General features: G+C 45.6%; 1 protein-coding gene across 1 annotated transcript in view; it reads right to left on the bottom strand.

Annotated features, from left to right (window-relative positions):
* Positions 1-20,582: 20,582 nt before the first annotated feature.
* Positions 20,583-26,218, bottom strand: part of NID1 (nidogen 1) — a 151,859-nt gene continuing 146,223 nt past the window's right edge. Inside the window, exon 20 of the mRNA XM_068132499.2 lies at positions 20,583-22,745. Within this exon, the coding sequence (XP_067988600.2) occupies positions 22,624-22,745 (122 nt within the window). The 3' untranslated portion in view covers positions 20,583-22,623. The remainder of the gene's footprint in view (positions 22,746-26,218) is intronic.

Below are 26,218 nucleotides of genomic sequence, written 5' to 3'. Positions count from 1 at the left end.
AAAATGGCGCCTCGCAAGAGCGCGCGGTAGCCGAGCCCGCTGTATCAACGGGCTTTAACATGCAGCCGAATTACATGCAGGCCCTCATTGCGCAGCTACAGGCAGCTGTACAGATGAGTATGGGGAGCCAAATTGAGCGATTGGGTGAGCGGTTGGGAAACCAAATTGTGGGAATGAGGGCTGATAGTGAGCGATTAGAGGGCCAAATGGGGGCAATGAGGGACGAAGCGAGGGGTACCGGTGAGGGGTTAGACAATAATTTTAAGGGATTAGACAAGAAATTTGGGAAGTTAGACAATAATTTTGAGGAGTTAGACAAGAAATTTGGGAAGTTAGACAATAATTTTGAGGGGTTAGACAACGGGATAAAAGAGGTGAGAAATGGGTTAATGGGGGTAGAAAACAGAATGGCCGCTCAAGAGAATCAAATGGAAGGGATGCAAAAGGGGTTAGAGGGGTTAGAAAACAGGATGGAAGGCAAATTGAGGGACATGAGGGACCAAGCGGAAAGGGAAGTTAAACAAATGGGGCAGCAGATAGAGGGGGTCAGAATGGGGGTAGAAACCAAACTGGATGCTCACAGGGAGGAAATGGAGCAGATGAGGGTGGCATCTGGGCAGGAGATGCAAGTGATGGGAGAGGAGATCAGAAGAGGAGTGAGTGAGGAGGTCGGAGGAGTGCGCGAGGAGGTGAGGCACTGTAAGGAGCACATGGAGAAGGAGGTGAGAAAGGGGACTGTAAAATTGCAAGGGGGCATAGAGGACCTGACGCAGGAGGTGGAACAGCTGACGGAGGGACAAAGAGGACTAACGGAGCAGGTTCAAAGGAACACTGCGGTAGGAGGGTTAAAAGCGACACAAAACTACATAAAAAACGACTTAATAGCGACAAAGAGGGAATGTCAGATGGTACGTGAGGGACTGACAACGAGGTTGGACGAGGTGATAGAGGTAATGGAGACGAAGGACCGACAGGTGAGGACGCACATGGAAACGGTCAAGGTAGCCTTGGAGGACGAGCTTGAGGAGACGTACCGGGGAATAAAAGAGGTGAAGCAGAAATTAGAAGAAGTGGAAGAAGGGGTGAGCGAAATTAAGAAGCGACGGAGAGGGGATAAGGAAGAGATAAAAGAGGAGATAAAATAATTGGTCCAAAGTCTGTGTTTGGATCGTGATGATGTGCTCATTAACCGGATGAGGGATTCGCAGGTGATGGAGGAGAAGCGAAGAGGAAGGGGACCCGGTGTAAGTGGTGACCAATATGGTCGTGCGTATGATGCGCCAGGGGATTTAAGAAGCTTGGGGGTCGAGATGGACCCGGGTGTTCGTGAGAGGCCGTTGGTGCAGTGTGCGACAGGTCTGGTGTGCGAAAAAGGAGGTGTGCGAGAAAGTCCGACTCTGGGGTGTGTGAGGAAAAAGTGCGTGCCAAGGAGTGAGGGTGCTGGCGAGAGTGAGTCGGTCGTAGCGCGTGTGCGAGGGAGCACATGGAAGCGCGGTGTGGTAAGTGTTACAGAGGGTGTGACGGGAGAGTGTGCGCGAGAAAGGTGTGTGACGGACAGGTGCATGGGGAAAGAGTGCGCTGTCAAAGGCAAGGAAGAATGCACGCCTGTGGTGAGTGTTACAGAGGGTGTAACGGGAGAGTGTGCGCGAGAAAGGTGTGTAACGGACGGATGCATGAGGAAAGAGTGCGCTGTCAAGAGTGGAGGTGAGAGTAGTAAAAGTGACAAGGAGCGTGAGTTGGTTGTGACAGGTGAGCGAGGATGTACACCTGGGATGGAAGGATGCACACCTGGAATGGTAGAGCGTGAGTGGGAATGCACGCTGGAGTTGGTGGTGAGGCACGTGGTTGGGTGTGCGAATGAGAGCACACCTGTGATTGTCACAGAGGAGGTGACAGAGGAGGGGGCGCGAAGAGGTGTGTTGGTGAGGTGTGCGACCAACGAATGTGTGCCAAAGTGTTCGGTGGTCAGGTGTGTGACCAAGGCTGTGAGTGGAATGGGTGTACCTGGGTGTGTAAGGAAAGGTACGAGGAGCATGGAAACGGCTGGATGTGTGAGCAAGGAACGGGCTGCGGGGTGTAAGCGTCCAGGTGAAGCATCGACGGTAACCGGTTTAGAGGTTAGAGCGACTTTTAGCCGAATCGGGCCCTCGGTGCGTGCTGGGCCTCACTTTGAACGGCCGCGTCCGTGCTCCACTAGGCGGAGCGGGCAGCCCGATAGAAAGGGTCGTCATGGCGACCACTTTTTGTTGAGGCAGTCCGGCAGGTCGAGATCGGGACATTGGATGGCTCCACGCCGAGATGGTGCGTGGGATCTCGGCCCGGGTAAGCCCCCGTCCCTGCACCGAGTGCCGGACGCATCCAGCCGCTGGCACAGAACAACCCGCATTCATGGCTTGGCTTTACGAAGCCGGGCTTTGGACAGGAATTGGCGCACCGAGAGGCATTAGTGAGTAGACTGGGTGATGAGGATAGTGTTTTGGCCCCGAAATTAGAAAAAAGCAAAATTTGATGATTGGCAAAGGATTGGCAATAGTGATTGGCAGATGATGGACAGTGATTGGCAAATTTTTAATTTGTTGAAATTTGGTATGCAAAATTGGTAGTGAGCGATGGGCCCAGTGGGTAAGGGTGGCATCCCTGCCACCCTTCCCATGTGGGGGCAAAGGAGCAATAGCTTATGGGGTGTATGGCAGTGAAAACTAGCCCGGGTGGGTTAGGATATTGATAGGGATCTAGCGAAGATGACATTAGGTAACGTTAAGATTAGTTAGTGACTGATACCTGTAGTGGGGACGCAGGTAGATTAGTATGGATGATAATGACGTGGGAGCGCAATAGTTTGAAGGGACGACTGGGAAGCGCAAGTTTCAGAGGGGAGTAGTTAGCTGAGATGATGCCGTCTGTGTGAGGATTGAACAGGTGAGGATTGAACAGGTGTGATCGAACAGGTGTGATTGCACAGGTGTGCAACTGGACAGGTGTGTGGAGCAATGGATGAGTAGTGAGTGTGGTGGATCAGCGCGAAGGCGCTTGGGGAGAGAAGGGTGCAGGTGGCACCAGGTGTGAGAGCACAGGTGTGCAAGTAAAGGTGTGTGGGGAGAGTTGGAGTAAGTGGTACGGAGTGGTGTGCATGGTGCGAAGGTGTGGATGGGGGAAGAGTGGACCCCTTGCACGAGTACCCGGGGCGGGTAGTGTAAGTGTTAGGTAGAGGGTATAGGTAAATTGTGGTTGGATATTGGCATTTGTGGTGCGGTTGCAGAATGGTATTGTGGATGGGTGCATTAGTGTTGTGAAAATGGCTGGGCGTGTACACTGAACTATAACACTACGTGGAACGGACGGTGCCCGTGATCCGCTGAAGCCACCGACATGTATGGGCCCCCTATCGTATGCACCCAGAAAAATGAATGCCCCCATAGCCTTTGTGGGTAGGTGTAAGTTTTCCAAGATAAATTTTGCCATTATTTTCATCGCAAGAACGTACTAAAAATATTGAATCCATGATTATCAATGTTACACACATGACTAATACTGTAATGTACACTGTACTTGCACAAAATACAAGGCAAAACATGGCTATCAAGGTCGAGTTTAGGTAATTTTGTGGCATACTGTCCATAATTCACACACAAAGCAAATTACAATAAACATGTCAAAAAAAATTAAAGGAAGTGTAGCACAACAAAGCGCTTAAATTGCATCATATACTTCATACATGTACACATACATAGATATAATAGTGAGTAAACATGCATAAATGTCCATGATAGGTACATGAACATTTTCTGTACAGTGTATACAGTAACAAATATGTTGCATTTCAGAAATGAGCTGATGAGAGTGAGGCAAGAACTTTCAACTGTAGTTATACAAATAACAAGGCAAATTACTGTACACAGTCAAGTGTCAAAGCTTCATACTATTAAAAAAATTACCAGTGACAATAATTTTCACTATCATTAAGATCATACATGTCTTTGAAATATCTGGATGTTGTATGCTAATAAAAAAAAAAATCCAATTTATTATCATTTTCTACATAATATAAAGTCCATGTCTACTGATGACGAAACAAAATTGTTTTGGCTAGGAGCTTCCTTACTTTGGGCCCGGTAGCAGCATCTGTTTTTACCCTTCCTAAGTGGTAGAGCTTGATCTGTCCATACCGTGATGCAATTTTCTTGATCAGGCTGTGAATGTGGTTGTTGTCAATTGTAGTATCAAACTGGTGACGGTGCAACTGAGGAAATAAGTTCATGTGGCTTGTGTTCTCCAGAACTGAGGAAGAGATAGCAGATGTCACTCCACGGCCTTGAGGAAGCTTTCCTTGAGTTATTCTTAGAAGTCGCTGGAAACATTTCTCTGTTTCTCTACATACAGATACTACGCTAGCTGATGGCCTCTGCAGCCTCCCGCGATCTTTCATGGTGACAAAGTCATGAGCATTGCCATCAGAAGATGACATTGCATTGGCACATTCCATACAGTCCATATGCAGCCTAAGAGATTTCACAATGTATCCACTGATGTAGTTGACAGCCGCATCCTTATATTCTGATAAGGGCTCAATATGTGGCATGTCACTGTAGTCATGATCTGTCTTGCTGGGTTGTCTGGGAATGAGATCATACTTTCGAGTAATGTTCATAGTTGTGACATCATTGACGCTCTCAGTGTGAAGAATGGCTGTGTCATCACGAAGAATACAGTTCCCAGTGCCATTTTTTATGTGATGTCTCATCAACAGGCGTTTGTATGCAGCTTTGAACTGTCTTGCAGTGGGGTTGTTGTTGAATCCTCCACGTGCTCTGAGGGCGGAAAAGAACAATTCAATGTGATCCTGAGAGAATTTATACGTTAGTAGGTATTTGAGTGGGGCATCGGTTGGTGCGACAAGTTCTTGATACATGTTTAAAATGCTTCTGATGCTAACAACGAAGCCAACAAAACCAGTCTTTCTTGGTCCTTCACACATTTTCCTACCAGATCCATCTTTGAGACCGAGAAGGAAGACTTCAGCATCATGCAATCGTTGTTGAATGGATGCATGGTTGTCCCCTTTCAATGGTGCTTTCAGCCCCCTTCCAAACGGATTTCTGCTGTTTAAAGCATCGAAGGCTGAATCAACATGCCGAAGAAACTCTATAGTTGCACTGCAGCCCTGGAATTGTGGAAGTTGAAGTTTTTCTTCGCAATATTGCAGAGCATCAGCAACACTGGCACTGAATATTTGTGCTGCCAGGTTCACTTTCATTTTCTGCGTTCTCCACTGAATGTGGGCATTTTTTACCTTGTTCCCAAGTCGGAGTCCTTCAGATCCTTGAAGTTTGTGAAGCTCTTCAATGTATGTCCATTTCACACTTTGACCATCCTGCGTTCTAAAAATCCCACCATCTGCAAATGAATTGCGAAGTAGTTTCAGCATATGGCAGACGTCAAGTATCACATATACGCGCACGGAAGGGTCAGCTGGGTGTGGAAATGAAGGATCCATTCCATTGATGTTCACGTTTGCTCCTAGTACCTTCATCATTGCAATATGGCAGGATGGCCCATCGCACGTTAATGACACAGCACGTACACCAATGTTATTCAGTCGCAACAGACATTCCAGAACCAAATTTGCCCTTTCTGCTCCCGTCATTCCATCTATGAGGAAATATGCTAATGGTATTTTCCAAGATTCATTCACTGAGACTGCCATGAGAACAAGGGCATCTTTAGCTAATGGGGTGGCATCATCTGTTGCACCATTTCCAACATCTACATAGCCATGATATTTGCCTTCAGCAAATTCCACATGCTTGTGAATAGACATCTCGTCCAACATCAAGGCGATGATAGTCTCCTTTCCAGTTTCTCTGTTTCTGGTCACTTTTCCTGCTAGTGAGGAGAATGCCTGTTTCGTGAAACCTGGATCACCATCAATCCTACTGTACCATCTCCGAAGTTGGCGTGGGTGGGGTATGCTCAGGTCAAAAGGTGCAATTTTGTATGCAATTTTGGGGTATTTTGGGGTATGCAAGGTGGGGTATATGGTTGGTATCCACACAACAAACACCAAAATATATGGTTGGGACTACACTGCCTGTAAATTGGCGTTTCCTTACCTGTGAAATGTCAACCCTTTCTCGCGATTTTCACGAACATCTCGATTCGTGCAGTTGATTGCAGAACAGGATGGCATTCTGTTTTACTCTAGTATCATGTCACCGAAGTGAAACAACTAAGAACAAATGTGCAATTATGAAAGAAATCTCTATATAAATCTTGCAAGATGTGTACGTCGTTCAATCACAGCGATACAAAAGCAATACGCTTTTTGCGTGACTAAATCCCATAATGCATTACGATCCCGTGGCTTCATGTAAAACTCACTGCCTATGGGCCTTTTGTGTGTGTGTTCGCAGACTGTCCGTTCCACGTAGTGTTATAGTTCAGTGGGCGTGTAGCCTGTTAGTGTGTGTAGTTGGTTGGGCACTCCACCACTGTGAGGATGTCGGCCAGGTGAGGCCGCAGGTGGGCTCTGGGAGCCGTTAGTGTCAGTGGGTGCCTGAGGATCCCGGGTGTGGATCGGGTAGCCCAGTGCCAGAGAGGGCACCGAGTGGGGAGAGCGCCAGAGGGCCTTCCCCAGGTAGTTAGGTTAGGGTAAGGAGCAGGTAAGCTCGGAGGCAACTGCAGTGGTGGAAGTGTGCAGGTGGGTAGACCCGCTGGGAGAGGTACACGCCACAGCCCAGAAATTGTGCGAGGGCACCGGGAGATGAATCGGGGGAGTGAGACCCCAAATTGAAAAGCACCACAGTTTGGCCAATGGGAATTGGTTTTTAGAACCCATAGTGTAAGAGGGCCAATGGTTTGGCAGGAGAAAGACCCCGGGTAATGTAAAGTTGTTAAAGTCATTTAGGAAATAGTTAGGATTGATGAACCTGTCGCACCATACGCAGCCACTTACCTGTGGGGATGATGACTCCACACCTGTGTTTTCTTTGTTTTGTGTTGCAGGAAATGAGAATTGCTGTGTGGATTTGTGAGACGCATCACGACGTGGATGAGACATTGGGGTGATTCCATCTCTCCCTCCTTAGGAGGGACTGATGATGAATTGGTAATGGCAAATTTTGATGTTCAGTTGGAGATGGCAAATTTTGATGAGAGTTGAAAATGGCAAATTGATTGGTTAGGAGGGAGAGAAGACGAATTTGGTTTATGGGAGGAACGGGGAAGACAGTAGGGACGTTTGTTGATTTGTAAAGTAGATGTTTATGGGTAGTGTTGTGTTGTGTGGATACAGTAAGGGGTAAGGGAGGGGCCATGTAGGTTACCTGGTGGGGGGGGGGGGGGCGTACGGTAGGAACGTACCTGTCTCACCTGGTTCCCATGTGCCCCCAGTGTGCATCACCTTGTATTGCGTGCACTTTTGCGCCCTTACCACCTTACTCACTTGTTTTCTTCTTTTGTCTCCCACCTCCGAGGATCTGGCTTTGGGGCAGAGAGAGAGGAGAGAGAGGTGCTGGCTCCGCAGTTGTGGGCCTGCACTTTCGCTGCTTGCTGCCTGGATCGATACACCATATGGTCCGCAATTTTGGTGGCCACCCACAATGGACCGCAGTTCTTTTGCGGCCAAGCACCACCCGTGGATGGACCTATGGGTCAACGTGGCACCTATGCCATCCAGGTGAACCACTTATAGTTGGCCCCCTGATGGCCACAATAAAGAAATGGACACGGTTGGCGCCTTTCTTTATTTTTGAAAGAAGTAAGAAGGCCAAGTGCACCACACGAAGGCAAGACCAGCGGCAGAACATCGGCCGGCTGCGACACCACACCATGATTATTAAACATTTTATTGGTGCACCGGATGGTGCTGACTGTGTGATGGGGTGGTGCTTTTGGTGCTTGGAAGGGGTGCTCTGCACATTATTAAAGGCCGTAAGGCCACAGAGCACTCGTGGGTTGGTGTATCGATGCTGGCATGCGTGCTCTCTCTATGCATAACATCTGCATGTGTTCCTCCAAAAACAGGTCCTGGATCGTAGTGTAAATATCAGCGTAGTCTTATGTAAATAATGCTCCCTACCGGCTGTATGTTTAGTTTGCGAATTCTTTCCGCGATTCGGTTATCCTGTGGGTGTGTTTCTGTGAGGAGAAGGGTGCAACGTCGCAGGGGGACATATTTACTCATTTGTGAATATCTGTAAAACTGTCGCACTCAGGGTAGAGTTAATAGTAGAGGGAACTACATCTGAGTGCCACACTAAAATAGGTAAAAATTTATCGGGTCGGGACGCCCCGAGGGTAGAGAAGGGTGCAATGTTGCGGATATGGGATTTGGCCTCCATATCCGCTTGTAAATATTCCCCTATTTCCCCAATACTCCCCAACTATCCCCAATCCCCCATTCCCTAGTCCCATTGTCTGTAAACAACACTCTGTAGAACCGACCTTCCCCTTCTTCCCCCATTAAATGTCGTGCCCAGGTCCACCGCATCTCACGTAGACAACTTTCGGACATCTTGCTAGTTATTCTTAGTCTATGTCAGTTAAGGACTCGTTTCCATTAATTCTGACTCTTCGTTGCACCAGAATGTGATTGTATGGCACCAGTAGTGAGTTTAGGACCTCCCAATACCTCCCCCCCAACCTCATCTCCGCATCCTCCCATCATCTCATGGAACAACAACAACTACAACCAAAGCGGGGGCGGCGCGGCCGCGGTGCGGGGAGTGGGCGTCCTCACTCCGGCTCGGTTAGCCGCCATGGCCCATGTGCTCCAGGTTACGGGGTTACCACGAAGGGGCTGGCTGTCAGCTCCTCGGCAAGGGCGGAGCCCGGTAACCCCCCCGCACCCAATGAGAAGCAACGGGCTGATTCCATCTGGGGCGGAGCTAATGAGCCGAGGGCGTGTCACTCCCCGCCGGATATACGCAGCCACTTACCGGACGTGAAGAGAGATGCGCCCCGAGCTTGAAGTGGAAAGGACCAGTCGCCACCTCCGAGCGCTGTGACACCTCCCTGCATCTACTGGACCGTACTGTATCCTGTCCCTGAGCCAAGAGTGCACCTTGAGCCATCGACTACCTGCCTTTCCTTGCCATCAATCCCCGTGTGAGTCAGTCTTGTCCCGTTTATCTGTCGTCTGTCGGGGCTACTATAAGACCGTAATTAAGTGCCTATCTTTCTATGCTGTCTCTCTCATCCCTGTAATCTAAACGTTCCGAACTAATATAACCTCCTCCGGAGGCCTTGAGAACTGTACCCCTGGTGTCGTGTCATTTAACCTAGCCGTTGTGTCCTTTCCTTCATTGATCTAGCGTAGCGCGACTCGGCCAACGTTCGAGTATAATCGGGTAACTTGTGCGAACACGGCGGCCATTCCGCTCGGCCCATCATAACATCTAAGTCGTGTCCGTAACAATATATATATATATATATATATATATATATATTGTTGCGGATCCCAGGTTCCTCGATGTACTAAGGGGGGTTTAGGCCCTGCTCCCCCTCGAACTCCGGGTCCACTGAGGCCGACGACCACAACTACTAAACTCGTGATTGACGGATTGCTAGGCAACTCCAGCTGCTGAGCCTGCAGCTGCGCATGGAAGGGTTAACGGTCACAACCCGAATACCTTCGGACACATGCAGCCGTGAGAACGGGAACTGAACCCCGCACAAGTCACACTGATTCCTGACGCCCGAGCGGTTGTGCGTCGCGTGACCCGTGCCGTTAAAATATCGAACCCGATCGAGCGGTTTTAATTCGGACGATGCTAGGTCAATGGAGGGGAAAGGACAATGACGGCCAGGTTTTGGAAGTACCAAACACAGTATTTATTCACAGTATGTACAGAACACAGACAAAGTAAAGAATCTTAACAGCCTTACCTTCCTTTCCCAGACGAGGGCCCTCATTCGTTCGGGGAAGGGGGAGAAGAGGGTAATGCGCAGGGAAGCGCGGCCGCTTCGTGCAGCTCGCCCGGATGGGCTCGGTCGTGCAGCTCGTGCGAATGGGCTGGGTGGACGGAAGCCCCAGGAATCGCTCCAAACCAATGCACCAACAGCCAAAGATGATCGCGGCAGGGACGAAGATCGATGACGTACCAGGAGCAGGAACCAGAGGACCGTTCGTTCATTATAGCAGGAGCCGAGAGACAGCGACAGCGACAGAGACAGAGAGAGAGCGAGAGCGAGAGCGAGAGCGAGAGCGAGAGAGATAGAGAGAGAGAGAGAGAGAGAGAGAGAGAGAGAGAGAGAGAGAGAGAGAGTGAGTGTGTGTGTGTGTGTGTGTGTGTGTGTGTGTGTGTGTTCTGGGCCAGGTTTTTATAAAACCCCCGAATCCCTTCCCGAACGTTCCATGGGTCTCAATTGGCCACCGGGGGTCACATGACGTGACAGCCCCTCATTGGCCACCCTCGGCCACTCCCTTTAGCTCCCATTGGTTGCTCACTGCTCCTCCTCCCAGGAATGTCTCGCTCCTCCTTCGGGGAAGGTTTACTTCCTCGTTCAGGCCTGCAGGGCCTACTCTAGTCCCATGACGAGGCACTTTAGGCCTCAACAAGGCCGACAGTCATCCTGCCTGACTCAACGCATATTTGGTCTTTATTACTAAACACTGGAAAGGGCCTATACTTTACATTTAATAAGAAATAACTAACTATAGGAGGCTACATGTTGTGGTGTAACTAACTATAGGGGGGTTGCCTTTATTCACAAAACTGCAACTATATATATATATATATATATATATATATATATATATATATATATATATATATATATATATATATATACATATATATATATATATATATACATATATATATATATATATACATATATATATATACATATATATATATATATATACATATATATATATATATATACATATATATATATATATATATATATATACCCCTATATATTTTGTATACAAAGATTTTCCGGCAAATGGGATTTATATCCCAAAAGAAGAAGAGTCAAAGGAGATACATCAGTTTCGTCCAATATCTTAATTGAATGTGGAAGTTAAGATATTCTTTGGTGTACTGGCGAGAAGATTGGTCAAGTACGTTGTAAATAATGAATATATCGATACATCTGCGCAGAAAACAGGTGTGCCAGGCTTTCCGGGGTGTCTCGAGCATGTGGCGATGATCTGGGACACTAGGTCGGAAGAAGATAAACTGTTGTTGAAGCAACTAGAAGAGCTCATTACATGGGGCCGGATGGAATTTAAGCCAAAGAAGCGCAGGAGTCTTTGAATGAGGAAAGGTAAAGTGAAAGAGCTTTATTTTGTGATGGCTGAGGATAGAATCCCCACATTGAATGAACAGCCAGTTAATAGTCTGGGTAGAAGTATGTACAACTGCTAACGGATAGGTATTGAGGAATCCAGGTGCATGCCCAGGAACTAACTATTCCTCCAGGTGCATGCCCAGGAACTAACTATTCCTCAATAAAAGTTCACCATGCCCAGGAACTCCTGCAGCCCTCTGATCGTGCGGGGGCGCAGAAACCCCTTCACCGCCTCCACCTTGGTCGGCAGGGGGACGGCTCCGTGCCTGTTGACACGGTGCCCCAGAAAATCAATTACGGCGACGCCGAACTTTGCGGGGTTCACAATCAGGCCATGCTGGCCCAGGCGTTCGAAGAGCGTGCGGAGGTGGCGTAGGTGCTTTTCGCGGGACGCGCTGGCGACGAGGATATCGTCCAGGTAGACGTAGACAAAATCCAAGTCGCGCAGGACGCTGTCCATCAGTCGCTGGAACGTCTGAGCCGCATTCTTCAGACCGAAGGGCATCCGCAGGAACTCAAAGAGTCCGAATGGCATGATGACCGCCGTCTTTGGGACGTCCTCCGGCCTGACGGGGACCTGATGGTAGCCGCGTATGAGGTCCACCTTCGAGAAGAAGGACATGCCCGCCAAACGGGCGGAAAAGTCCTGAATGTGGGGGACGGGGTAGCGGTCGGGAGTGGTGGCGTCATTGAGACGGCGATAGACCCTGCACGGTCGCCATCCCCCGCCGGGCTTCGGCACGATGTGCAGCGGCGACGCCCAAGCACTCTCCGAGCGCCGAACGATGCCGAGTCGCTCCAGGGTAGCGAACCCCACTTTTGCCACCGGCAGCTTCGTCGGCTCGAGGCAGCGTGCCCGGGCGTAGACCGGTGGCCCGACGGTGGGGATGTGATGGGCCACCCCGTGCTTGACGGCCCCCGCTGAGAAGGTGGGCTGCGTGAGGGCCGGGAAGCCGGCGAGGAGGCGGGTGAATTCGTCCGCTGCCGGAAGCGTACAGATCAACGTGGCCGGAACCGAACCGTTCGGCAAGCCGCTTGGCAAGCCGCTCAGCGAAACGCTCGTTGAGCTGCTCGACGAGCTGGGCAGCGCACAAGCGAGCGAGCTGAACGTCTCGGCCTGGACAAGATGTCTGCGCTTTACGTCGACCAGGAGCCCATTAGCGCACAGGAAGTCCGCGCCAAGCAGTGCCATGGGCACGTCGGCTGTGACGAACGTCCATCGGAAAACCTGCCCTCCGAACCGCAGAGAGAGGCAGCGTTTTCCATACATACGGATGGGCGTCCCGTTCGCGGCAAGCAGCGTGGGGCCCCCGCCCGCGGCGTGCTTGTCTGACGTACCGGCGGGAACGACACTCACCTGCGCTCCCGTGTCGCACAGGTAACGGCGCCCGGATAAGGTGTCTGTTATGAACAGCAGGCTGCTCGAACGGCCGGCGCTCATCGCCACTATTGAGCGCCGGCCCGGGCGTTTCCCGACCTGTTGAAGGAGCATGGCGGATGACACTGCCGAGCCTCGTGGCCGAACTTGGCGTGGAACCAGCACCAGGTGGTGGAGCTGGAGGAGTGCGGCTGGCTCCGCCAGGCCGGTGGAGTTGGCGGTTTTCGCCGCGGCGGTGGGCGGGGCGTGGTGGCGGTCACGAGGTGCATATCAGCATGCTGCGTATGCTGTGTAAGCTGATGCTGTGGATCAGCATCATCAGCAGCATCAGCCTCGAGGTCCGTGACGGCCGCACCGACTCTCGCCCGCGTGTCCGAAGCCGCGAAGTACCTGTCCGCCTCGGCTGCCAATGCTCGGGGTTCCATTAGCACGGTCCCGGCCAACGCGAGGCGAACCTGCGCTGGAAGTTGGCGATGGAAAAGCACCCGGAATAGAGAACCGGGGGCTTCTTCGCCCAACAGTGACAGCATATGGTCCATTCGGACCGACGGGCGCGTGTCGCCGAGCTCGGGGAGATCCAGGAGGCGGTCGGCCCGTGCGTCGTCCGTGAGGCCGAACTTGGCTAGGAGTAGCCGCTTGAATGCCTCGTACTTGTGGCCGTCCGGTGGGTGGTGAAGGACGGACACAACTCGAGCGGCCGTGCCGGGCCCGAGAGAGGCGACGACGTGGCAGTAGCGCGTGTCGTCGCCGGTGAGGTGCCGAAGCTGAAATTGGGCTTCGGCTTGGACGAACCAGACTTCGGCCTGGGCCTCCCAAAATTCGGGAAGTTTAATCGACATTGCGTTGTTGGCCATGGCAATGGCGTCGTGTGTGGAAGGATCGCTCTGGCAGATCCAACGTCGAGGGTCACCAGTAAAACGCGGCGTTACGCGCGCTGCTTGCGAGCAAGGAGGAAGCGGACAAGCGGTAACTTATAAGCGTCTTTATTTCAGGAGCTCACTGTAACACTAGCGCGCTCCGGGCTGCGCGCCCCGTGTTTATCCTCAGGCCACGCCTACCCCTCGGGCGTGGCCGCCGCCCACTTGGTGCGCGGAATGATGTCACCACGCCAGTGGGCTTTCGTGTCCGCCACAAGATCATGAAACAAACTTTCGATTTGAAACGAGCAATAAATACAGCACCCGACTCCTCCCCAAAAAACACCACCGTTTAAAACCACCATCATTTACAACACCATTTATAAAATGTTTAATTACTCTTCCAGAACTTAATAATGTTTGCTTACCGGCAATGGCAATGATCGTGGTAAAATATGTAATGGAAGTTTTAATTAAAACAAACTTTTTGATGTAGTCTTAACAAGTAAAACGTAACCCTAACTGTTCGAATCTCTGGAATATGCAGCAAATCTCCCACGGACTTTTGCTGCTGTAGAAATGGAGATCACGAGATTAGAGTTCTCAATTAAACACAAATTTATAATATTAAAAGGATGTAATTAGATTGCATGTTATTTAGAAAATGTGTTTCCTGTCTTTTGCTAATTTAGTCTGATGTTTCGTGTTAAATGTTGGCTTCAGGAAAGGCATCCGGCTGTAAAACCTATTTGTGTAAACCAATGGAATGCGGATCCTGAGGAATGTGCAGCATGATAGGGCGTACCCCACACCGACGAGCAGAAACATCGCCGGTTTCTGCAAGAAATTGGCACTGGGCTACAATATGAATGTGGATGTGGTTAAATAAGTGAGTACAAGAGAAAAGGAGGGAGAAGGTATAGGTGACCACACATCGGTTTTTTTTTCTTATGAGCACTCGTTAATCATCTTCAAAATCGCTGTTATAACACACCCAAACACCCAGTTTTCATCCTTGCAATCTAATGGAGGTCCAAGTGTATGCATGCAAAGTTTGGGGCCGCTGGGTTTCATGGTTTTGGAGGTATGGAGGAGACAGAAGGACGGACGGACTTTTTGTGAAATCTTACCAAACTTCTGGTATGCACCTGCTATTATTACGTGGTGGTGAAGTGTTTTGAATTACGTGGTGGTGAGGTGTTTGTAATTACGTGGTCGTGGGGTGTTTTGAATTTTGTGGTGGTGAGGTGTTTTTCATTACGTGGTGGTGAGGTGTAATCGTTCCAAACTTCAAGTCTGCACCTACCGCTCCCGTATGTATGTGCTGAGGGGTTCTTTTTTGAATTGTTTTTTTTTTCAACCTAAATCTTCAACCTAAATTGCTTATAATAATGTAATATCACAAACACTACAAATAAATTTGTGTAAAATAATTGTTTGTATTATGATTGGTGTAAATCATGACCACATAGCACTCAGGTACATTCATTATCCTCAGCTAAAACAAGTCTGTTCCTCTGTAAAGACGCGTGGTGAGGCGAGCATAGCGAGCCGAGCCAAGCTAGTATATATACGTATACAGTCACGTGAAAAGCTAGTATACAGTCACGTGAAAAAATAAGTACACCCCATGTAAAGTTTTGACTTTTTCAACATATTTCGACATACAGCTATTTGATCTTCATTTCAACAATATTGAGAGATAAAGGTGATATAATATAACAAATATCATGAAACATTTACATTTTGGAGTCCATTGTATAAATTAAATCAACATAAATGCAAATTTCGCATGTGGAAAAAGTAAGTACACCCCGACATTTATCACTACTTCAAATACCTAAAATTAGAATCAGGTGCACCAGCTCAGGTGCAAATGATTAGAACATCGTTGGAGAGGATCTTGGAGGAACACGTCTTATTTAAACTTCAGACATTTCGTTTGGTTTGCTCTTTGTTGTTGAAGTGTCCGGTGTCACCTTGCCCAATTCAAAAGAGCTCTCCGGGGCCTTCAGAAACTAGGTTATAGATGCCTACAAGTCTGAGAAGGGATTTAAAAAGATCTCCAAACAATTTGAAATCAATCATTCGACTGTCCGGAAGATCATCTACAAGTGGAGACGATTCCAAGCAACTGCCAAATTGTTCAGGCCAGGCCGCCCCAGCAAGTTCAGCCCGAGAGCAGACCGTAAGATGCTGAAAGAAGTCTCGAAGAACCCCAGAATGTCATCACGGGACCTACAGGTAGCTCTTGCCACTGATGATGTCAAAGTGCACGAGTTTACCATTAGAAAAAGGCTGCACAAATTTGATCTACATGGGAGGTGTGCCAGGAGGAAACCTTTGCTGTCCAGAAAGAACATCAGGGCAAGACTAAAGTTTGCCAATGAACACCGAGGCAAAGACCAGCACATCTGGAACAATGTGCTCTGGACAGATGAGTCAAAGGTAGAGCTAATTGGCTACAGTACCAGAAGACATGTTTGGCGAAAACCAAAGACAGCATTTGACCACAAGAACATGATACCAACTGTAAAGCATGGTCGTGGAAATATTATGGTTTGGGGAAGCTTTGCTGCATCAGGGCCCGGGCAGTTCACCATCATAGAATCCACTATGAATTCTTCATTGTACAAGAGGGTGCTTTAGGATAATGTGAGGCCATCTGCCAGAAAGTTGAGGCTCAACCGAAGGTGCACCTTGCAACATGACAATGACCCTAAACATAACAGTAAATCCACCAAGGAATGGCTGAAAAGAAAGAAATGGAGGGTTCTGGAATGGCCAAGTCAAAGCCCGGATCTAAATCCCATTGAGATGTTGTGGGGTGATTTGAAACGATCTGTGGATGCAAGAAACCCCTCAAACATCGCACAGCAGAAAGAATTCTGCATGGAGAAGTAGGCAAAATTTTCTCCCAGTCGATGTCAGAGACTGGTAGACAGTTATAAGAAACGCCTACTTTACGTTGTTTCTGCCAAAGGGGGCAATACCACCTATTAGAGCCAAGGGTGTACTTACTTTTTCCACATGCAAAATTTGCATTTATGTTTATTTAAATTATACAATGGACTACAAAATGTAAATGTTTCATGATATTTGTTATATTATATCACCTTTATCTATCAATATTGTTGAAATGAAGATCAAATAGCTGTATGTTGAAATATGTTGAAAAAGTCAAAACTTTACATGGGGTGTACTTACTTTTCCACGTGACTGTATCTGTGCAGTGTCTGTCCTGTCCTGTCCTGTGTTGTCACTGAACTACTCCCTCAAACTTTTGTGAAATTGTACCAAACTTCTAGTATGCATCTATCTCTTCCGTGGGCATGTCCTAAGGGTATTTTTGTTAGAATTGTTTGAAAAAGTATATTTCTTTTTTTTGAAAAAAAAATTTAAACTTTTTTTAAAATTTATTTAATTTCTTCAACTTAAATTGTTTATAAAATGTAATATCACGTGTATTACAAATACATTGTGCAAAATAATTGTTTGTATTATGATTGGTGTAAACCATGAAAAAACAGCAACTTAGGTACAGTCATCCATCTATATATCTACATATGTGGGCAGTGTCTGTGTTGTCACTGAACTAGTGAACGACTCTCTCAAACTTTTGTTTCCCTGGTTGTGAAGTCTTTTTAATAACGTTGTTGGTGAGGTGTTTTGAATCACGTGGTGGTGAGGTGTTTTAAATTACTTGGTGGTGAGGTGTTTTGAATCACGTGGTGGTTAGGTTTTTTTTGTGGTGGTGAGGTGTTTTGAATTACGTGGTGGTGAGGTGTATTTTATTTTGTCGTGGTGAGGTGTTTTGAATTACATCGTGGTGAGGTGTTTTTTATTTTGTGGTGGTGAGGTGTTTTTTTATCTTGTGGTGGTGAGGTGTTTTTTATTTTGTGGTGGTGAGGTGTTCTGAATTACGTGGTGAGGTGTTTTGAATTACATGGTGGTGAGGTGTATTTTATTTTGTCATGGTGAGGTGTTTTGAATTACATCGTGGTGAGGTGTTTTTTATTTTGTGGTGGTGAGGTGTTCTGAATTACGTGGTGGTGAGGTTTTTTATTTTGTGGTGGTGAGGTGTAATCGTCCCAAACTTTGTCTGCCCCTACCCCTTCTGTATGTACATATGTGCTGAGGGTTTTTTTTTTCCAACCTAAATTGCTTATAAAATGTAATATCACAAACACTACAAATAAATGTGTGCAAAATAATTGTTTGTATTATGATTGGTGTAAATCATGACAACACAGCAACTCAGGTACAGTCATTATCCTCAGTTAAAACAAGCCCGTTCCTCAGTAAAGACGCGTGGTGAGGCGAGCGCAGCGAGCCGAGCCAAGCTAGTGTATATATATGTATATATATATATATATAATTGGTAAAACTGAACAGTTAATTTAGTGTATGCTTTATTATCTCAGTGTATCATTGCATGGAGTCTTTGTATTAATGCAATTTGATGCATTCGTATTTTTTGGGGATCTCTTAGTTGATGCAAGTCGTCTTATTACATCACCATCATGCTCTATTTACCTTGTGCTGTCGTTTTAGATTATCGGCTGTGCCAACCTAAATGAACATATTTAATGCTAATGAAGAAGGGGTGTATTAATGCACCATTTTAAAATTGAATAACCAGTGGATGAAAAATTCCCATGCTTCACGTGAACAATAAAAAAATAATGAAATGAAATTAAATAGACCCCTTCAAAATGGTATGGTGACATGGTGACATCATTGGTGGCCAAAACCAAAAAAATTGGTTAAACTTCAAGGTGTTTTACTTATTTTCATGAGACTTGTGCGACAAACTTTGGGGAATCGAATAAGCTTTTGGGCTACAAAACAAAGTTGGTTTTCCTTGTTCTGATGTGCAGCACCCCCTGCTGGCACCGCTTCGGCATAGCGGTTTTCTTGGAGGTTTGACCTTGTTGGGGAAGGAATTCAGACAAGACGAGCAATCAAAAGTAGGAACACTGGTTGAAACCGAAACGTTCTACCACTGGAACTGCAAATACCTTTCGGCGAAGTACATGGCCCTCGTTGTGAACTCTTACCTCTGCCACAAGATGGCGCCAAATACTGCTGCAGGTCAAAAGATCCTCTGCTGGCAATTTTCACCGAAAATAATTTCCCCCAAGTACAATAAGTTTGCATAACGTTTGTAAACGCAAATATTTATCTACCTCTTCCCACGTGATCGTTTGGAATTCCCGGGATTTTTTTTATCCTTTGCAGATTGCGTTCCGCAACATTAAAGCAAAATCTCCAGTCGTTGCTAAATGTTCAATTTCGGATCCCCGACTGTAACCGTTGAACATCACTTTATAAAAATGCAACGTTTACCACGTCGATAAATAATTACCCTGCGCTCGCGACGCGACGAGTGGGGTTAAGCGATCGGTTGGGTCTGTACATATATGGATGTTGTACGTGTGTGTGCATTTTCAAAATTCACTTTCGAAGCAACCGTTGGTCCGATTGACACGAATTTTTCACCATTGGAGCGCCCCCTCCCGTAGATGTTTTCGTAATAATTATGACGTTATAGGTCACATGGTGTGGGCGCCATCTTGGAAAAACTTTGCACCTCTATATCTCCGAAACCGCTCAATGGATAAAATTGAAACATGGCTCATTGTCAAGTACTCTCCTTGGGGAATAAGATATGTTAATGATGATGTCATCGGTGGCTTCATGATGACGTTGTAATTTGACAAATTCAACGCTTAATCCGATCAGTATGAATTTTTTTTTTCTCTGCAACTGTTAGCCCGATTGACACTAAATTTTCACCATAGGAGCACCGCTTCCTGTATAATTTTTAATGGTAATTATGATATCAGAGGTCATGAGGTACGTACAATTTGGGCGGTTATATTTTCACTCCTGTTTATCTGTTTGTCAATTGCCTACAGATCACAATTTTAAACCGATCTTCATGAAACTTCACCAGATGGTCGAGTTAGTCTATTGGTAGAGGTAGAGTTGGCAAGAAGCCGTTTGATTTTGAGATCAAAAGGTAAACAGCTTCGATGGAATTGCTCAAAAGGTTAACATAGGCCGGACTTCAAAAATCTCCATTTTTCATCCGATTGACGTTGAAATTTGAAGAGGATTTGCAAATTTGGTCATTGAATTCAACCATCGATTATTTTAAGGTCAACGTTGTTTTAGGGTTTTGCAAGTATCATGCTCTGCATGACATCTTTCTCGTTTGTTTGTTTTGCTGTGAACAGGATATCTCAAACAGTTGTGGACGAATTCGGCGAAAATTTGGTGGAGATGTTAGGCATGCGACAATGCCAAAATTATTAGCTTTTGGTGAAGGTCTGGATCCAGATACTAGGATTTTAAAGTGATTTTTTTTACCATTGAGTGATAAGGTTAAAACTGATATATAACACAATAGGCCTATCTCATAAAGTTATGGATGGACTTGGCCGAAAATTGGTGGGCAGGTTGAGTGTGGGACAAGGAAGAATTGATTCAACATCAATTTTGGTTAAGATCCGAATACGGATTCGGTTACAAGATATACATTTTAAAAAAGTGATTCTTCACCATTCAGTGATAGAGGCATGTGTGTGTGTGTGTGTGTGTGTGTGTGTGTGTGTATATATATATATATATATATATATATATATATATATATATATATATATATGTATGTATGTTTCAAAAAGTTGTGGACGGATTATGACTAGTTATGGTGGATGAGTTGGGTAGGTGACATGAACAAGCCGATTAGATTTGGGTTCAGGTCTGGATCCATATCCACCCTATCAGTGGGATACAAAACGTAAACTATTAAGTCTGGCAGAGGTGTGCGCTCTTCTGAGTGCTGTTCTAGTGTTATTCTTGTAATAGTGTTCCATTGAGTTTGGTCCTTAAGATCTGGATCATGACTACCAGGGAGACATGAATGTGTACAAGCTTAAGGCATGATATAATTATACAGATTTACATGCAGGAAAAGTGCCAAGGTCATACTGAGTGTCCCCAGGATATGCCATGCATTGAAAAAAAACCCCAGGGCACACTCGTAAGGTGTTTGAAGAGCTCGGTCTTTATTCATTTTCCAAGAAAAGTGTGATACATGAGTGCTGTGCCCATCTGGAATGAGTGTTTTGAATGATTGGGGGTGGAGTCAAACTAAAAAACAACAACTAAATGCAGGACAATGGTAAAACAACACGGAGAGTGTCGGGAAGGAGTGAGATGACATTGTGCAGGTGGCACAGGTTTGTGATGTAATACACTATGGTTAGGGGTCAGATGGAGTAGCAGTATGCAATACCATACACGAAGGTGCAACGAAATTTACAAAAAAAATATATACGTGATGCACGAGAAGATTTATCTTTAAAATATTCCGAGACATATTCCTATTCCTAGTGAAAGTAAAATCCTCAACAAATTTTAATATTAATGTTCATCTGCCCTAAAAAAGGTGGGAGCAGCAAGCAAGCATTTATCAAGAAGGGGGTAAAATGGCCACCCGGAACTGTTATCCCTACCTCTATAGCATCCAGTGGAAAGCCGCAAATGTGCTCAGAGCGACTCTCACACATTAAAAGCACCAAACATGGAATCCGAAGAACGAGGTGTGTCCTGTGAGGGGCCACAGTGATTTCCTTTTCCATTAAAACCGCCTAGGTGCCAGAAATAAGAAATCCAACATGGGGGTATCGCCTGGCAACGAAAGTGAAACTGCTGTTTAATGAATGACAAAGCCAGTGTACCAAGTTGATGTTGATGTTTGCACCCGAAAGAAAGAAGTTCTTTGGAAGTGTTTAATAATCCAGGATTTGCATGAACTATAATACATTATCACACAGATGAAAAATGGGGGTGGAGGCAGGGGGCAGAGGTAGAGGTGGATGAAATGAAATTGAGAAAAAGAAGAAAAGTTGGAAGGATGGAGGCAGAAAAAAAACGAGAGTATGGAAGTTGATGAGTGGAGAGAAAGAGCGAGCTGGGAATGGTTGGAGGATATGAAAAGGCAAAACTTCTCCATTTTGCAAACGGAGTAAACAGATAACCCACAAGTTACCTCAATGCTCAAGTCTAGATCTCTTTCAATCCCAGAAGCAGCTTGAGCACTGTTTTGGATATTTGTACTGTGGGGAACAAATGTTATCCTGACATAAAAAATGTTCACATGAATGGACGGAATGATGAGAATACTTTGGTAGTCAATTTTCAGCAACATGTGACTAAGATTTGACCCCCTGCTGCAAAATGGCAAGATATATATATTTTAAAGTTAAAGTTAAAACTTTGTGATTGTTACACAAACATGGTATTTTGGATGAGTGTGTCTTTTTGGATTTAAAGTGTTCGGCTGATAACATATGTTTCATAACGGGAGAGGCGGTTTGGATCGAATGGTAAAACATACATTCTTTGTACTGTTTACGATGAGAATTATGGGGAGAACTCAAGGGAATCCAACAGATGTGCAGATCTTCCGAACGTGTGGGGGAAAGATATGGATCGACTTCTACTTTGCCTCAACAACAGCATCTGTGTTCATTTAACCACAGCCACAATCTCACCATCACATCCTCCGCACGCATCTCTCTTCTCATCCTGATGTGTCCCTATTCTCGGTGCTCTTGTTTCTGCACCGCACCCAAACCCTATTCTCATTGAGTTGGTGCATAAAACAAAACGAACAAATGAGGCATTATTGAATAGTGGAAAAAGATGAAACAAAGGTAAAAATGTTGGGATGGGAGAAGATTTGAGCTGTGAGGAAGTATAAAGGGAAGAACAGCAATAAATGAGACAAGTCGGGATTGGAAAGGCGATTGAGAAAGGGAAGGTATGTACGACTTATAATTAAAAATAGATAAAACGAATCATATATAATTTCATGTGTTCACATCGGTATCGTATATAATCAAATACGATTCATATTTGACTGCTTTTGTGATTGATTTGGTGGAGCAGGGAGGTGCGCGAGGCGAAGGGTCAATGCGAGTGGTTGAAGATGTTTGAGGTGATAGGTGAGGACAGCGTGCGCAATAATGTGGAAGATGGATCAAACGAATCATGTTGGAGTGAAGGAGAGATGGCCTCTCAGCTCTGTTCTTGGCAGCTGATTCCCAGCACATTATCTGGGCAGCGACAGGTGCGTCCATGTGGCGATGCCAGGCACAGGTGGGCACAGCCTCCATTATTCCTTGAGCAGTGGTTTTGCCCTGGCACAAAGCAAAGATAAAAATTATGGCGGCTGCGTGAAGCATCCATTATGGCACATTGGAACTGATTAATAGGAAAAATGTTTCATTTGCAAGTGGGTAAAGGGTAATAATGTCACATTTTCACTTTGTCAGCTTAACAAGTAACCAATAATGTATACATATAATAGGCTAATGCTGTCTGTCTGTCCCACACTGAAATACGGAAACGATCCTTGGAGAGAAAAAGGAGTAAAGGTTTCTTCATATTAATCCAAACGTACGGGAAAATTATTATTTTTGCAATCAGACAAAAAAAACAAATTGACCTGGACAGTGTACTGTATAGGCAACAGAACTCTGTCTCAATTGCACTCAAACATGTTTTTTTTTCTTTCCTATTATGAGATATATAACGTCCCATTTTTGAGCTCTTCCAAACAGCACAAAAATAAAAGGCTTCCTTTATTTATTTATAGTGGTATTTTTATTACGGCCTTCTGCGAGTAAGTTCCAGGAGGAGGGGTGAGCAGAAGGAGAGGGGAGAGGGAGGAGGGGTGAGCAGGGAACAGAAGGAAAGTAAGAGGGGAGCAGGAGAAAGGGTGAGCGGGGAGCAGGAGAAGGGGTGAGAGGGGAGCAGAAGGAGGGGTGAGAGGAGAGCAGGAGAAAGGGTGAGCGGGGAGCAGGAGGAGGGGTGAGCGAGGAGCATGAAGAGTGAGCGGGGAGCAGGAGGCGAGGGAGAGGGGAGCTGGAGAAAGGCTGAGTGGGGAGCAGGGGTAAGCTGGGAGCAGGAGGAGAGTGACAGGGAGCAGGAGGAGGGGTGAGTGGGGAGAAGGAAGATTGAGTGGGGTGCAGGACAGGGAGAGGGAACAGGAAGAGGTGGCAAAGCAGGAGGGAGCAGGGGTGTTCCATTACCAATAATCTTGAAGAGCGCTCACTAAGCGGCTCAAGCACCCATGGTAGCACTCCAACAAAATGGTCGATAAGGAACGGCTGGGTTGGCAAGCGATAGCAAGGTGATTGGTAATGGAACCTACCCCAGGAGAATGGGTAGTTAACCCCGGTCTGTGTTCCTCAGGCACCATTGTTAATCTGACATGTGTGAACACCATGGGGCTGCACTGCAGGTCGCTCTCAAAATACCACCCCTTGCTAGCAAATTCCCCCGTTGCTTCACTGAATATGGAGAAGGAGGGATATTCTTCATCTTCTTTTTAAGTTTCATGGCGTTTTCAGAGCCGCGAGGCTCTATATACACCATACGCCCAGACATAACATTGGTGAACAAAGGAGCCTTTCTATAATCCACAATACTATACAGAAAGAATTAAGTTAAGCACCCCCCCCGTTTTTTTACAACCTCGCACATTACAAGGTTGTTGTCGTCAAAACAGTGTAATATACCCATGATATTGCTATATTTTCTGGAGAAGTGATATTATGGTCACATAAAAACATAACAATCATGCCGTTTTCAATATTTTATTCTGAATAATTTAAGGTGAAATTTATTGGGAATTTTAGGCATATTTTCACCTCAATTTAAGTATGGAGCTATAGGTCCATCACGGACAGTGTGGATGACGTTTATGTTTTCTAACGTACAGTCATTGTTCTGAGAAGACCTCTAGCGATCTTTGCGTCAATAACGTGTGTAGGACCCACGTGATCGGATCACTGACTCAACCCTACGTCTCATAGACCCTGTAAGCCGTCGTATGCGTTGCTGTGGCAGGTTGTTCCATTCCCGATGTAATGCACGTTCCAATGATCTCACAAGGTATGATCTCACATACCTTAGAATATATGCCAATGTATACATATACACAAAGAATATATATTAGGGGGTGCTTAACTTAATTCTTTGTGTAGGGGTGCTTAACTTAATTCTTTGTGTATATATGGACTTTTTAAAATCTCAGAACCCCCTTGTAGAGTCAGCAATGTTTCTGGTTCAAATGGACGAAAATGTTCGGCAGATCTGACATGCCAATCCCCACCTCTTTAATACTTTGAATTAGACTCAATCTGGGCCCATTAAATAAAGGGAATTTTAAAAACAGATGGTTCAAATGTTTGGGTTTCCTACAAGTATCGCAGGTCCCAGTGGAGTGACACCCTATCTGATGGAGGTATAAATTAAGATGACAGAGCAGAAGGATGGATGACAGCCTTTCTTAAATAAATTAATACACCTCGTTATAAGAATAGCTGTTTTGTTAAAATTTTCAGATTTCAATCCAGATTTAGGCACTTATTTAGTCCTCGAGATCCGACCATCAACCCCGAACACAGATTTTGATTATATACTTTAATTAGTCCGTGAGAGTATATCTTGTTTCCAAGGCAAGGCAGGTTTGAATAGGCCAAAACAAAATGGCAGCTAAAAACCTTGTCATGTGATGTTGAGCTGACAAAGGATAAAGCCTTTAATGAAGATAAGCTGTTATTTATTTTCAAATGGGGTGTTTATATTTATCCAAACACGCAGTTTTCGTTCAAACACTCCTTTGGAATTCCCTCAGGGTGAATGTAAAGATTTGGTCTGCTAGATTTCATGGTTTTGTAGTTATGGAGGAGACACACACACACACACACACACTGACAAACATTGCCTTTTATTAGTACTCATTACCTGTTGAGAAAGTTACTATCTTTCTGTCTCCCACTCAAGCCATAAACAGTACAACTTCAAATATGCCTATGACTGCCCAAAATGTGCCACGAAAAATACCGACTGACTGAAGGGACTATGCTGTGTAAGATACAACCGGATTATAATAACAACATACTCCATGGTGCAGCACCAAATAAAGTATAGCACCTGAATGTTAGTTAATAATAATAAAAATTGTATTTATACAACACCTTTTGAATAATCAATAATGTAAAACGCCTTGTCTATGATGATTATCGACAAGGTGCTGAGAGAGGAGAGAAAGAGAAAGAGTTTTAGGTACAACAAAAAAAATATAAAGTGTATATGCATGTATAATGTTTATGTACAGTATATGCAAAATATTAATACGTTAAATAATTCATTAATTTGGAATTTACCCGGTTTTACCACTGTTGACACAGTCTATTACACCACCCTGTCTAACACATTATATTAGTTGTTCGTGCCTGTTGCTTATGTCCTTTATGAGATCTTTAAAAATAGTAAGTTTCCTGTCTGGAATGATTTTTCAATTTCGTCTGACTGCCAGCCAGGCAGACAGAGTAAAATTTTAAAAATCGCACCTGTGTCTGAAAGAAGCGCTCAGTTTGGCATTTTAATATGACATAGGAAAAGCCTAGAAATGAATGAAAGCCATTAGAATTACCCTTTAGAATTACCCATTAGAACCCATTATAATTACCCTTTATAAGCCTTCAGAATTACCCTTTAGAACCCTCTAGAATTACACTTTGGAACCCCTTATAATTAAACAAGGTGGGGTAGAAAGGTTTTTTTTTCTTCATTTTTGACAGAGGGATGGACGGACGGATTG

The sequence above is a fragment of the Myxine glutinosa genome, chromosome 12 (genome assembly GCF_964187855.1).
Source record: "Myxine glutinosa chromosome 12, kmMyxGlut1.1, whole genome shotgun sequence".
In the NCBI taxonomy this organism is placed as follows: Eukaryota; Metazoa; Chordata; class Myxini; order Myxiniformes; family Myxinidae; genus Myxine; species Myxine glutinosa.
This window is presented reverse-complemented; position numbering and strand designations above follow the sequence as displayed.